Source organism: Strix uralensis, chromosome 8 (assembly GCF_047716275.1).
Source record: "Strix uralensis isolate ZFMK-TIS-50842 chromosome 8, bStrUra1, whole genome shotgun sequence".
Classification (NCBI taxonomy): Eukaryota; Metazoa; Chordata; class Aves; order Strigiformes; family Strigidae; genus Strix; species Strix uralensis.
Genome location: NC_133979.1, coordinates 26121939 through 26136300, shown reverse-complemented (window position 1 = coordinate 26136300; position 14362 = coordinate 26121939). Strand labels below are relative to the sequence as shown.

At 36.5% G+C, this 14362-nt stretch overlaps 1 protein-coding gene across 4 annotated transcripts in view; it reads right to left on the bottom strand.

The window, feature by feature from the left end:
• KCNT2 (potassium sodium-activated channel subfamily T member 2) overlaps positions 1–14362 on the bottom strand; it is a 151142-nt gene that overhangs the window by 100628 nt on the left and 36152 nt on the right. For 3 of the 4 annotated variants that reach the window (XM_074877226.1, XM_074877227.1, XM_074877228.1), the window contains exons 3-5: positions 6361–6460; positions 2457–2505; positions 1116–1175 (exon numbers count right to left, since the gene is read on the bottom strand). In XM_074877226.1, the coding sequence (XP_074733327.1) occupies positions 1116–1175; positions 2457–2505; positions 6361–6460 (209 nt within the window). Of the gene's footprint in view, positions 1–1115; positions 1176–2456; positions 2506–3374; positions 3432–6360; positions 6461–14362 lie in introns of all 4 variants that reach the window. The other variant, XM_074877225.1, reaches the window with a different exon arrangement.

The following is a 14362-nucleotide window of genomic DNA, read 5'->3' as shown; positions in this document are numbered from 1 at the left end:
AAGCAGAATGGATAGGCATAAAATGGTGCCCAATAAACTCAGGAACAGTATAAATTGTGATTGCTCTTTACTGTTGTGGCAGTAGATGTGTTAATTTTGGATTGTTTCTGCCTATGATTTGCTTTTGTAACCCCCAACACCTCAATACTATATGCTACAAGGATTAGAAGAATAATTTTTAGACAGTAGACAGTTTTAAGCCTCTTAGCATTATTGAGTGTTAAGGAAAATATTTATGCCATAATCACTTGATAAGCACACTAAAGTACAACTGTCTAACTTCAGTGGTGGCTCTGATAGCTACTGAATGTCAGAAATTCAAAAATTAAAAAAAAAAGATTGTACTCCAAGATATTTTCAGCTTTAGAAACCAAGTGTTTTCATATTTACTTTGATAAATGATTTTACTATTTTTCTCCTGAAGATACTAAAAATGCAGAGTACCCAGAACTCACTAGGATAGCACATGGCAAAATGTAATGAAGAAAACTGAATAAAAATATTAGGAAAATATAACTTTTTAAGGAGAATACAAATACAGAAAGCTATTGCATTCACATCAGATGATTTCAAGGCATTTTGCAAAGATGTTCCAATAGTATCAGAGTGATGGATAACACAAGTATGTAAGTATCCATAATTTTAAAAAGTACTATCTTGGCTAGTTTTTTGGTGCGCAGTTTTAGAGGCCTGAAACTTGAGTTTTAGATGCTTGAGAAATAGATACTTGAGAAGCTATGGCTTTGACATCAATGAGAATCGTGACCATTGCGTTATGGATAGACATCTAAAACTGTGCACCTGAAAAATTATTATCCAAAAATCAAGGTCACTTTTTAGAATGTGTTTTCAAATTTCAGTGTGCCAGTGGACAATGGAAAAAAATGGAAATTTTATTTCTGATTTCCACTCTCCAGATCTTAGTGTTTACTCATAAATCTGCAAACATGAACAGAGCTGCCTGTGACAATATGCTGTACTCTACATGTGTGTTTTTCTCAATTTTGTGCTTGTACATCAGTGTGGGCACAAATGCAGGCACATTAATTTTATATTGAAACACTTAAGTTACTTTCTGTGATGAATTATGCTTAAAAGTAACTAAAAGTACTTACCTTGTAGCTTAGATAACTCAGCAGCAGAGTTTCAAAGAGACTTATTAAAGCCACAGAAACCTTAAGTGAAGTGATAAGATACGTGTATTAAAACTGTCTTCTAAAGAATATATGACATCAAGCATTACAATGAAAAGGAAAAGATAACAAAAAACAGCCCTTCCATGCATCCTCTGAAACCATCCCAGCTAACAGCATTTACCATGAAGCTTAAATACCGTTATTTTTCTGACTAAAGTACAGGCTTTGACTTGAGTCTCATTGCTCTTTTCCAAGTATAACACTCCAGAGAGCCTGCAAGGTGGCCCTTCCATGGGTTTTAGAGAGCTCCATACACAGTCTGCTAGATTGTTTCTCAATATTCAGTTGTATGTTCCTAAAAGGTACCGACAACTTTTCACAAGACAGAGAGAAGGAGGAAGCTGTAAATAATGAAAGCTAGTCAGCTTTTTCCTTTATTGTAAAGATGTTATGAATATGTGGAAAAACAAACACTTTTCTTACTGTGTATAATTCAGAATGTTGAAAACAGCAAAAAAAGATACAGATGAATCATTATTGATTTTAATATTTAAATACAACTGAGATCAACTTATCAGCCTTCACTTAGATTATATGTAGTTAGTGTATGTATTATGTACTGTGTATTTATTTAAAAATAGCCAAATATCAAAATACTAAGAATATCTACTTAAAACTTTATACATATTAAATAACCACTTGTGGTTTAACCCCAGCCACCAGCTAAGCACCACACAGCCACTCACTCACTCCTTCACCCACAGTGGCATGGGGTGGAGAATTGGAAGAAAAAAAGTAAAATTCGTGGGTTAAGAACAGTTTAATGACTAAAATATTATAATAATAATTATTACTATTAATTATTGTTATTGTTGTTGTAATGAAAATAAATATAGCAAAAAGAGAGAGCGAAATAAAGCCCAAGAAAAGACAAGTGATGCCCAACGCAATTGCTCACCACCTGCTGACTGATGCCCAGACACTTAGCTCAGATCACCTTATCTTTACTTTATGCTTTTGCCATACTTGGTCATCAAGTAGATTTCTTTGTTAATATCAACTTTTCCAAGTATCCTTTAACATCACCAAAATGCTATAAATCAATATAGTCATAGCTGCCCCCTCCCTGGCAGTGTTCAAGGCCAGGTTGGACAGGGCTTTGAGCAACCTGGTCTAGTGGAAGGTGTCCCTGCCCATGGCAGGGGGGTTGGGACTAGATGAGCTTTAAGGTCCCTTCCAACCCAAACTCTGATTCTGATTCTATGAATATTGTCTACAGTTATTTAATGGAAATAGTTAAATTGGCCATTTATATATTACCTGTAATCCCCACAAAGGCAAGCTTCGATTCACCCAAATAATAGGAGACCTGTTCATTATAATAAGAAAATAAATATGACAGTAATCAAAATCTGGTTAGTGTTTTGAACAAAATCAAGAGAAAAAAAATTGTACATGTGAATGGAAATTAGAGCAGCCTTATTTTTTAAAAAATTCTCAGTAATAAAGATTTTAAAGCAGTAGTTATCTACTGAGTATTGACATTGCTTGTATTTCTAATCCAGCACCTGTCATTGAGTTCCCACAGGAATAATCCAACACCCAGTGACACCAAAATCTTTCATTGGCTTCAGTGGCTGCTAGTTCATCCCCTATGATTCCAGACAGAATAAATCAATTTGTGCTTTTGATTCTAGAGATGCAGAGGAATAATTTTTTGTGGTAGGAAAAAGAAACGTGACAATTTTTTTGTGTGAACTCTTTGCTATCTGTGTAACGATATCTAACTCATAGGGGCTGTCACATCTTGGAAGAATCTCACGTTGTCTTAGTATTTGCTAAACTCAATGATAACAGGCACTTGATACAGTACCACTGGAATCTGGCACACACAATGGCACAGTAGTTTTCTGTTAGTCATTTACTGCTAGTCATAATTGGTTTTTAAATAGGGCATCCATTTTTTTTTTCAGCAAGGTATAAGCATTGATGGAATTCAGATCTTACAAGAGCATCCAATCCAGTAGGTCATTTATGCAATCAGAGAAACAATTGAAATAGTAAAGGCAGCTTTGAATATTCAGGAACACGGAAGTAATTGCTTGAAAGTTATGGAAACATCACTATTATATGTTAAAATGTCACCATTCCAGACGGAAATGGATTTGTCTTCCTGTTTTGCTCCCCTTCCCACCATTATCTGGACTTTTGATTTGCTTTTTTAAATTAGGAACTCACCAATCAATTGTTCCAGGTGTGTAGTTTTGATTGGAACAACTCCGGTTTAATTCCTTACTGATAGTTGTTATCCCATCCGTGCAGAGTCCATTTTCATTAGCAAACGTACATGGGAGCACAATCATAAAAAAATATGAGAAGAATGAGATATTAATTACATTATTATGTGTTCTGTCAAATGCATGCAATAGTTTAAAACCCTAGGCAATGGATATAGACATTTTAAAAAGTAAAATAACTTTTAGAAAGTAGTTCTGTATGTGTTCTGTATCTGTAGATAAAGGACTATGAAGCATTTCAGGTTAATTCAAATCTTTAAAGATTTATTTTCAAACATGTTGCAGTTTAAAAACAAAACAACTGATACTATACTTTCAGAAGCTGAACTAAGTACACAATAAATATTGAAGATCAAGAGATAAAAGAAATCCTATCACATGGATAGTCTGGGATAGGAGGAGCACATATACCTGCCACACTCTCAACAGGAAAAATTGCATCAAACTACACTTTATATCCTCTTGTGAGGTTGTGAGGAGGGCTGGAGATTCATGCAGCAGTAATTCAAGTAAGAAACTGGTGACATCTATATAAAAAAAATAGCTGCTACGTACATGTGATGTTATCTTGCCTTGAACTGCTGGCACAAATCCTCCCTTCAAATGGTCATGTAAGGATGTGGGAATATACATTTGTGTAAATGATGAAAAATACCCTTGTTTACCCTTGGCAAGCAAGGTCAGAGGAAAAGAAAAGGATCTGCAGACCACAGATTAGCAATAGTTGTATTTTTATCACCTATGAGTGGGATAGGTGCTAAATTATATCCATTAATAAGGATGCTTTATGTCTTAAACTCTCCCCTGTACATTTGCTGTGCCTGAAGGAGTAAATGAAAGATACTAACTTGTGCAGGCATTTCTTAAAAACAGGAAATAAATCTGCAGGGGTAGTCTGCAATGAAAAGCATTCCTCCTAGAATTGTCAGTTTAAAAACAACCAGGTGATAATGGTTTCCTTGGCCATGCTCTCAGCACACTGAGTAGTTTCCTTCATCAGGCTGTGACATAATATCTATAAAGTATGTTTTTCATAACATCGCACTTGTAAGAATGCATTATGGCAGTAGTTTAGGTATCAAGCCCTCAGGACTCAGGATCTCTATGGGCAAAACCAATGACGTTAATGGGCAACAGGCAATGACAATAAAGGGCACAGGGCTGGTTTGTCTGGCCTTCCGTGCTCTAACTGCACAAGTGAGCTTGCAGAAGTGACTTATCTGAAACTTCTCAGCCAGACAAATGTTATACAGAGATAGAACAAACTAACTAGCCTCTTAAATGTACCGCAACACAATATAAAGGAATAGTACATACAGAATATACAAATACACTCTCTGGCTGGTGAATTGTTAAACATTTAGATTGAAGGAACAAACATGTCAGGAAAGCAGTCTGCAAGATGCAGAAAAATCTTTGCATATGAATACAAAAGTATCAAAGTATACCTGTGGCAGAAGTGCTGATGTTCTAATCTGTTTTGCATACCCAGACATAACCTTGCAGTATAACGCACTCATTTTTGCTCACTAAAGTTCGCACATTCTTCATGCCAGAAACTACCATTATCTGTAAAATTTCACGTCCCTGAGTTGCTGTGCTACTATGCCTAAATTTCTAAGGATGGGTTTTCTCTTCTCCATCGCTGTTAAAGGTTTTGTGAAATCTTCACTGCTTGTTTCCTCCCTAAACATTTCCTTTCCTTGATGAGATATTCTAAGATACGTGTGGATCAAAAAATAGTTTTTTGCAGTTCTTGCTTTTTCAGGGAGTTTTTTTTTCTGGCCCTTTTTCAGATGTTCTAATTTCTTACAATAAATTTTGACAAAAAAAAAATCATCAAATGCATCTTCTGTACTTCCCATTCACACATCCTTCTCTCACGCACTGCTGAGTAAAGACGATATTCTTTAACTCACTTTGCTTTGGATTTGATTCTTGTAAAATATAGTATTTCTCCTGTGCACTAGCTTTTTTATAGTATTACCCTTACTAGATATAACTGATTTTCAAGTATTAAAAGTCATCCTTTTTCCTTTGCCTAACATTGTGTGAAGAGTGCTAGCTCTATCACCCCAAGCTTAGTATTTTTATCTGTGCTTTGTTTTATTCAGTATTTAAGGCCAACAAAATCAAATGAAGTGAAAGCAAGTAAGTTAATAAAATGTGGTGCTTATTAGCATTTAGAATTGAGAAGACTCAATATAACTGGGATACAAATGCAACTGAAGTATAGGACTGAATCAATTATAAATCTAATTTCTTCTAACAACTGGTGGTTGATTGTACAACACATGGGAAAAAAAAAAACCAAAACAGAATACCCAACGACCCATCTAGAATACCATACTGACAACTGTAGGTGTGCAAAATCATGCATTATAACCACAGATCATCATGAGTACAGAATGTACTTTTGGTCTCCCTCTCTTCTAAGTGTTTAGAGAAGGAAGCGGGCTAGAAAATTATCATCCATGTCATCTGCATGAAAGCTCAGTTTCATGTATTTGTCTGTTTCCAGGATCTGGGGTTTTAAGTAAAATTATTTAAGTAAAATCCTAAAATTATTGTTGCATAAACTGGCCACCAGATATTTGCAATTTTGTTTTTATAAATCTAAATAAAATACATAGAAATGTTACGTAATAATACAATGAAAAGATGTAAGCTTGCACAACTGTATCTGATGCACAGTATCTGAGCAAACAGCCAGGATTATTTTAGCAGTAAAGCGAAAAAAGAATATTGTTATTTTAGTTCTTATTTCCATTCACAGTGTAAGGCTAGCTTTATCATTCTTTCAAAACATCTGTAAGACATAAAACTGTTGACAGAATATCAAACATATATTCATTAAATTCGTTTATTTCTTATAAATTAAACTATGCTTTGAGAGCAGAAATAACAAAAAAAATAAAACACATTACCATCCAAGTCCTTGTGTAGGGTCATCCAGAAGCACACGAATGATGTATAAGAAACAGCTTAGCAGCTTGAGAGAAAAATTGAATAATCGTATTCTCAGACCTATTTTTAAAAAAAAAAAGAAAATACAGAGATAAATTCAGGTTCTTCACAGTTCCATCTACTTTTAAAATAGAACTAAAAGGAATTAGAATAGCTGTGCTGAACCAGAGAAAAAGTCAATCTAGCCAGTAACCTGTCCCTGATATGGGCAATTGGTGTATCATACAAAAGAATAAGTAAGAATAATATCTGTCAGATACACATATAATACACCTATCCACCTTCCAGAAATCTCTGGGTTAAGACTCAGTCTGTTTTAATGTAAAGAACTACTCAGTCATTTGTCTGAAAGCCATACTATGCCATTCATCTTTCCTGATGACATTCTTTGGGTCTTTTGTAGTTTTACAAGTCCACTTTCTTGAAAGGAGAACCAGAACTATATATAGTATTTGAGATGCAAGATACAGCAATTTGAAGAAGACATACTTTCAACCATAGGCAGAGGATATACAATGGCAAGTATTTAAATATTAGTATCTGAAAGTCTGCATGCAGTAGGTTTCATACAGAATATATTAACACTATCCCAACTTACAAAATATTAAACTGTAGTTATTTAATTTGAAGTTGTGTAATTATGCATCCAAGAATCAGACATCTGAAAATCATGCTGAATGCACAACTGAACTGAATCAACAACTTGTTCTGCAGACCATACGAATATTGAAATGTTCTAGCTGAATGGATATATCACAAATACTACCACAAAATATTACAGCATTTCCCACAAACACAGGTCTACTGCACAAAGACAGGATTCTTTCAAAGGGATCCACATGGATACTGGCTTCTGTCACGTGGAAAATTTATTTCAGTGCTAGTTGGAGCCGTTATATACTGCAGTGAAACTTAACTGTATTTGAAACAAATTTTGCAGTAATTAGTAGAGAATTAGAGTTTAAATTTTCAGTCTTGTTATTAGATTCAATAGTCTTAAAATTTTGCCAGTGTAAATATTTGTATCCGACCCTTGGTTTTAAGTTTTCATTCATAAATTAAGTTAAAACTGTCTGTTGACTAAGGATAAGTGAGGGGAGGTCACTTTAAGCATTAATTTTTTTCAGTCTTGTGAACTCAAGAGTCCAATTCTGCATGGCTGAACTCTTCTGTCCAAAGCCAAATACCACTGAGTCTTACACAGATGCAACTTCATTTGCACCTAGTCATAGTAAAGACAGTATCTTTTATTGTTGCGTTGCAATTACAGTAGCAGGTCTGCTGAACTCAATATAATTACTTCTATGGTTTAAGAACTACAGCTTCACCATGCATACTCAAAGCTGTGTGCAGACATTCCCTTTTAAGGAACAAATCATAATTATCTAATTATAATATTACATACTTTTTCACTTTACTCAGTTGTAAGCTCAAAGTGAACACGTTACAGATAAAACTGATAAATCACCTTTTATATCCATTAGTTCCCCTCCCATTAAAATGCCATCTACAGTAAACAGAAAAATAGAAAATAGATTCTTAAATATTCTACCATGCAATTGCTGAAAGAAATCTTAAGGTTTACTACACAACACTGCTTTACTACTTTTAACTGTGAAGTTTATCACATGAGAGAGAACTGGATGGACTTTTACATCATCATGTAATCTGTAAACTAGGGGTTAAAATCCTGTGGTCCTGACCATGAGAAGTCCCACAGCTGTTGGCAATTAGGTTTGTGAACATTAACCTAGTGATTCCTGCTGTCCTATCAAGAGTAATTAGGCAGAGACTATTTATTCCCCAAGATGAGTGAAGGAGTTGGAGTAGTAAATGGATTGGGAGGGAATGAATGGTCTAAGTGTAAGGTGTGTTGTCATGCTATTATTTGACTAGGAAGGTAAGTTCAGTACTTTTCCTGGGTAATGCTATGATCTTTTCTGAACTGTTGCTAAAGAAAACATGAATTGTTTGTCTGTACTAACCCTTTTGTGGAAGTCTGCTGGAATATGAATGGTTGCTATAACAACTAGGCTATTACAACAAGAAGAGCAGAATAATGTTTAAAAAAAATCAAAAACAACAAATGAAAACCCCCCAAAAAACACCTAACCCCAAACAAACAAAAAAAGCCCATCAGGATTTCTTATCCTTACCAATTTTGTGTTGTCTAACTTAGATCAGCACAAAAGTCTTGTTTGTTTCTTGGTTTTAGCTCTGTAAGTGTTAATCTTGGTGTGAAACACTTCTTTCTGCAATTGATAATGGCCTAAATTCTAGTCATCATTTGACATTGTATGTTGGTTTAAATGCCAAAGGATGGTGCTTTTCTGATTAAATCTGCATCACTACAAGGGACCCACACTCCTGCCTGCTGCCTTAAACTTAACTCTCAAATCTTAGTCCTGAAAGATCTAGAACTACTTACATATTCAAATCTTTAAATTTCTTAGATCTATTTCAGGCTATGCTTAAAAGTGCTTCAAGCTCTGGATATCTCCACAGGAATGACTGTTTCCCACAGAATATAAAGCAAGAGTTTTCACACCAGACATGCTTTCATCTAAGGGTTCTAGTTAGCATAGATATAGAATGCATATCATGGACTGTGTTTTATATGTTTATGTGTTTAAAGTAAGGCAATAGGATAGGTCTTGTAGCATATGTGCTTGGGTCAGATATTACAATATAAATATGGAAGATCAGGCTTCAAGTGTATCCTGTTTCAGAAGGTCACCTCTCCTACCTAGTTCTGTATGCCTCAGCCTTTAGAAATAGGATGTGCCATCACAGGGAGAATATTTAGTCACCTCTGATAAAGCTTTAATAATTAATGTAGGACTACCAAATAAGTATTCTTTCTGGTCAAAATCTTATGTAGCCTCATGGTTGGGGATGTCACCTGTGAGTTAGAAGAAATGCATTTATTCCACTACCATGGAGATCTAGGATTTCAAATATGGGAAGGAGGGGACAGTCACTAGAGAAGGCATTTAAAATGGGTTTTCATTTATTACTCTGCTACAAAGGAAGTACTTCATATTTTGTTTGCTACCTGACTATTTTTGTCCTCTGTTTTACATGTTGTCAGTGGATCAACATGGTCTGCTTTACTTAATTTATTTTTTTCCATTCACAGCCAGATTGTTCAAGTAGCAGGGTCATTTGCACAGAATATCTCTATGTTTTGGCACTGGTGCCTGAAACTTGTATTCAGCTACATCAATCATACTCTGTTATCCAGTTATGTATTGTTTAATGAGACTGTAATTTCACTGTGTCCATGTAACCATGGTGCTACATCCTTTGTCTTCTTTAAAAGAAGAAATTGATAATAACAGTTCAAAATCTGTTTGTTTTGTGAAATAAATATAACTACATCAAATGTTAATGTTTCCTTCTCAGTTTGAACAAGTATTTGCTATTTTTTGGAGGCATTTTTAAGTACAGAGTGATACATGATACTTCACTGGTACTGTGACTTTCATTTTTATTATAAATTCTTGATGCTTCCCTTACAAGCATTTTTGGAGATTAATCCTCTGATTTAGAGTGCTGATCTAAATCAAAGCTAGATTAACAGAGATAGCAGCTAAAGATTTTACAATCACCTTCCATTATTCCTTTCTCCTAAGTCTCATATATTTTTGGTTTTTGGCAAAATCATCTCAGTAGCAGCTGGCTTTTGGAGTTGGATCAAAATATATTATTAATAATTTATATCCTGGTGATGGCTATCTTTTATTCCCTCTCCACTGAATTGAAACTTCACTTATTTTTTTTCCCTTTGAGACTTATTTTGGGCTGTGATAATGCAGTGTGTGATCTTGGCAAGTACAAGTGAGTCGTACGTACCAATAAGTCACCTTTTTCTCTTTTTTTTTCATTTTTGGGCTGGCTGACACCTTTGTAAAATGCTTTTCATCCATTGTTCGAACTTGATTAGACGTTTGCTTGCAGAAGATTGAGTGGAAGTTAGGGTGACATCAGACATAGATGAAGGCTCGTTTTATCGGTTTATAGAAATACTTCCAAAACCAGAGTAATGAATGAAACCATTGATATTTCATGCTACCAGTCTGTATGTGATTTAGATCAGAATAGTACTCTGTAGAAAACTCGTATGAATTCTAGAGTTGACTGTTCTGGTTGACAAAACCACGTGGTATTACACTCTGATGTGTTAAATTCACTTATGAAGTCTTAAGGATTAGCAAAAACTGTTTGGTGAACACGTGTAGTTTTATTTAGTTATACTACCTGAAAATCTGCTGATGCTACTGACAATTATGTTCTCAGTGACAGCAATTACATCTTTAGTACGTGAAGGGAGGTTTCCAGTGTTCTCACTGAATACTGACTAAGACCTAAAGGGCAATATCCTCAAATTTCAATGTGTACATTTCAATGAGTGGCAAGTACTATCTTAGCAGCAGGTTTTGGGAGATTGCATTTTAGAGGATTCTGGTTGTGAGTATCTGAACAAGAACCAAGATCTGCATAAGCAGAATTTGACTGATTTTACTAATTCTGAACACTTTGGTTTGGGGATTTTTTTTTTTTTTTCATTCAGTACAGTAATAGTTTTGCTGTATTTCCTGTTTGCTTCTCCTGAAAATTGCCTTGTTTAATGTCTAATTCTTGGTTAAGCTTCTTGTATCATGAGAACCAGTAGCAATGCCTGGGTAACCTCTGAGATTCTAGTGGGAAATGGCATGCCCATGACATATGCTGCTGTAAGTACAGTAAGCACTCTCATTCTCCAACTTACTTTCCATGAAATGGCTGAATAATTCAACAATAGAGAAAACATGCCTCATCTCTTAGTTTTCTTTGGAGTCCTCCCCTGAGGACCTGCCAGGAAAAGAAGGCACCCATAGTGATAGTGTCTCTACTAGCTCTCTACAGAAATAACTCATTACTATGTTCTCATTTGTTTATGAAGAACACAGCATGCTTCTACAAAATTTACCTCAGCTCTGTATGGCATCACTGTGTAGGAGAATTCATCAGAATCTGGATTTTTCCAGCAATCATCAAGCAAGCCAAGCAGGAGGGTTCTTGTGCTACTTTTCTAGCATGAACCCATCTCCAATACAATGAATTAGCAGTTTCTTCCCACTCTCTTGCTTATTTCAAATAAACTTCCACATCATCCCTCTCCTTTGGACCCATAAATCATACTTACCCAATCATAACCTAATAGAGATGTCTCAGTATAGTAACTTATGACAATTCTCTTAATGTGCTTAGCCAGAAGGGTATGCACTTGCAAAGGAATGGCCATGAATTCATACTAATTAACTAACTTCTGGTTTAATTTTTGTGCCGATGATCATAAATGTATCTATTTTTAGATGTACAGTCTGTACTTCTGCCATCAAAGTATGTATCTGTATATAAGTATTTTTTTAATCTTTAAGATCTAAATAGCGAAAAAAATTGTTTCACTAATCTCAAGCAAGAAGGTACCATTTGGAACTTGCCTATCTTACCAGCGAAAAGAGATTTACAGTGAGTCAGGTCATAATTTTATATATGTTCTTACTAAGTCAACAAGAGTGCATCAAATCCCTGTTTTGTGGACTAGATCAGGAATAAAAAGGCTACTTATTGCTTACAGCTTCCCAGACTACCTTTCTAGCCAAGGAGTAATATTGTTTTATAATTTAGGATGCTTTTTCTGTTTTGTCTCTTACTCCATTACACACTACATCAACAATGTCAGAAGTCAAAGGCTATAAAGATATAAAATACTTAAAGACACGTAAAGTCACAGGGAGAAAAGTAGAAGACAACTAAAACAATTTGAGAAGTTGCAGTGCCATTAATTACACTTAAAATGTAAATCTAGTTAAACTTATTTATCTCTAATAAGAATCACAGAATGGTTGAGGTTGGAAGGGACCTCTGGAGGTCATTTTGTCCAACCCTCCTGCTCAAGTACAGCCACCTAGAGCTGGTTGCCCAGGACTGTGTCTAAATGGTTTTTTTATACCTCTACAGAGGGAGACTCCCCAACCTACATACAAAAATGTACGAACAAAAATTCATTCTTTGCAACGCAGTTAATCTGTAAACATAAAATGGAGTATGAAATTGTTCTTCACACATCTTTCTTTGTTCTATGCATACTGAGTTTTTGTATGCAGTCTTTTCATATTGGCCAAAATGCAGTAAGAGAGCTTTAAAGTGTGCTAATACAGAATAAGAAACTTATTTCAAATAAAAATCTTCATTAGAAAATAAATTTACCAACCAAATCTAGTTAAATGTGAAAAAAACTATGTCCTATATGAAGTTTAGAAAAGAAGGCTATCCATATCATTTACTAGCACAGGTAGTCCTCTGCTTTCTATGCTGTTTAGGCACCTGAATTAAGAGTAATTTTCCCATATATCTATGTAAGTGTAATAAAGCTCTCCCCATGGATGAATCTCCAGCAGCTTTGTTAAACCTGCTTCTCCTGCTGGAAACTGGCAAATAATTCTAAAACCCAAATTGAAAATATCAGTTATTCACAGTATGTAGAATATCAAGAAGGACTAAAGGGCCCTGGGAGCAGTGGTAAAGGACTCTGGAGCGCAGGTAGTTTTTACATCACTCCTCCCTGTCAAAGCGAAGGCGTCTGAAAAGAGCAGTCAAATCTGGGAAATCATCGACTGGTTACGGGACTGGTGCCACAGCCAGGGGTTTGGCTACTTAGACCATGGGACTCACATTAAGAAACCTGGTCTACTGGGGGCTGATGGGGTCCATCTGTCAGAGAAGGGGAAGAGCCTCTTTGGTCACTGGCTTGCCAAGCTGGTGAAGAGGACTTTAACTAAAGTTGCCAGGGGAGGGGAACCTCAATCCATCCCACTCCTACCAGCTTGATGCCAGTGCCAGCAGTAGATGCCTTATGGGTCAGGATAAAAGAGAGGGCAGGGACAGAAGATGTTATAGTGGGAGTCTGCTACAGTCTGCCCAACCAGGAAGACTGATGAGGCCCTCTATAGAAAGACGGAAACAGCCTCACATTCACAAGCTCTGGTCCTCATGAGGGACTTCAACCACCCTGACATCTGTTGGAGGGACAACACAGCAGAGCATAAGCAATCTAGGAGGTTCCTGGAATGCGTTGATGATAACTTCCTTCTCCAAGTGATAGAGGAGCCAACAAGGAGTTCAACATGCTGGACCTTGTTCTCATCAACAAGATGGGGCCGGTGGGGAGTGTGAAGCTCAAGGGCAGCCTTGGCTGCAGTGACTGTGAAATGGTGTTCATGATCCTTAGGGCAGCAAGGAGGGCACACAGCAAGCTCTCTATCCTGGACTTCAGGAGAGCAGACTTCGGCCTCTTCAGGGATCTGCTTGGCAGAGTAGCATGAGATAAAGCCCTGGAGGGAGAAGGAGCCCAAGAAAGCTGGTTAATATTCAAGGATCACCTCCTCAAGCTCAGGAGCGATGCATCCTGACAAAGAGGAAGTCCAGTAAGAATGCCAGGAGGCCTGCATGGATGAACAAGGAGCTCCTGGACAAGCTCAAACACAAAAAGGAAGCCTACAGAAGGTGGAAGCAAATACAGAGAGCCTGGGAGGGATACAGAGAAACTGTCCGGGTAGCCAGGGATCAGCTTAGGAAGGGCAAAGCCCTGGCAGAATTAAATCTGGCCAGAGATGTCAAGGGCAACAAGAAAAGCTTCTATAGGTACATTGGTGATAAAAGGAAGACTAGGGAAAATATGGGCCCGCTCTGGATGGTAATGGGAGACCTGGTTACCTGAGATATGGAGAAGGCTGAGGTACCTAATGACTTTTTTGCCTCAGTCTTCACTGGTAATGCCACACCGCCCAAGATGCAGAAGGTAAAGGTGGGTACTGGGAGAAGGAAGAACCACCCACTGTAGAGGAAGATCAGGTTCGAGACCATCTAAGGAACCTGAAGGTGCACAAGTCCATGGAACCTGATGAGATGCATCTG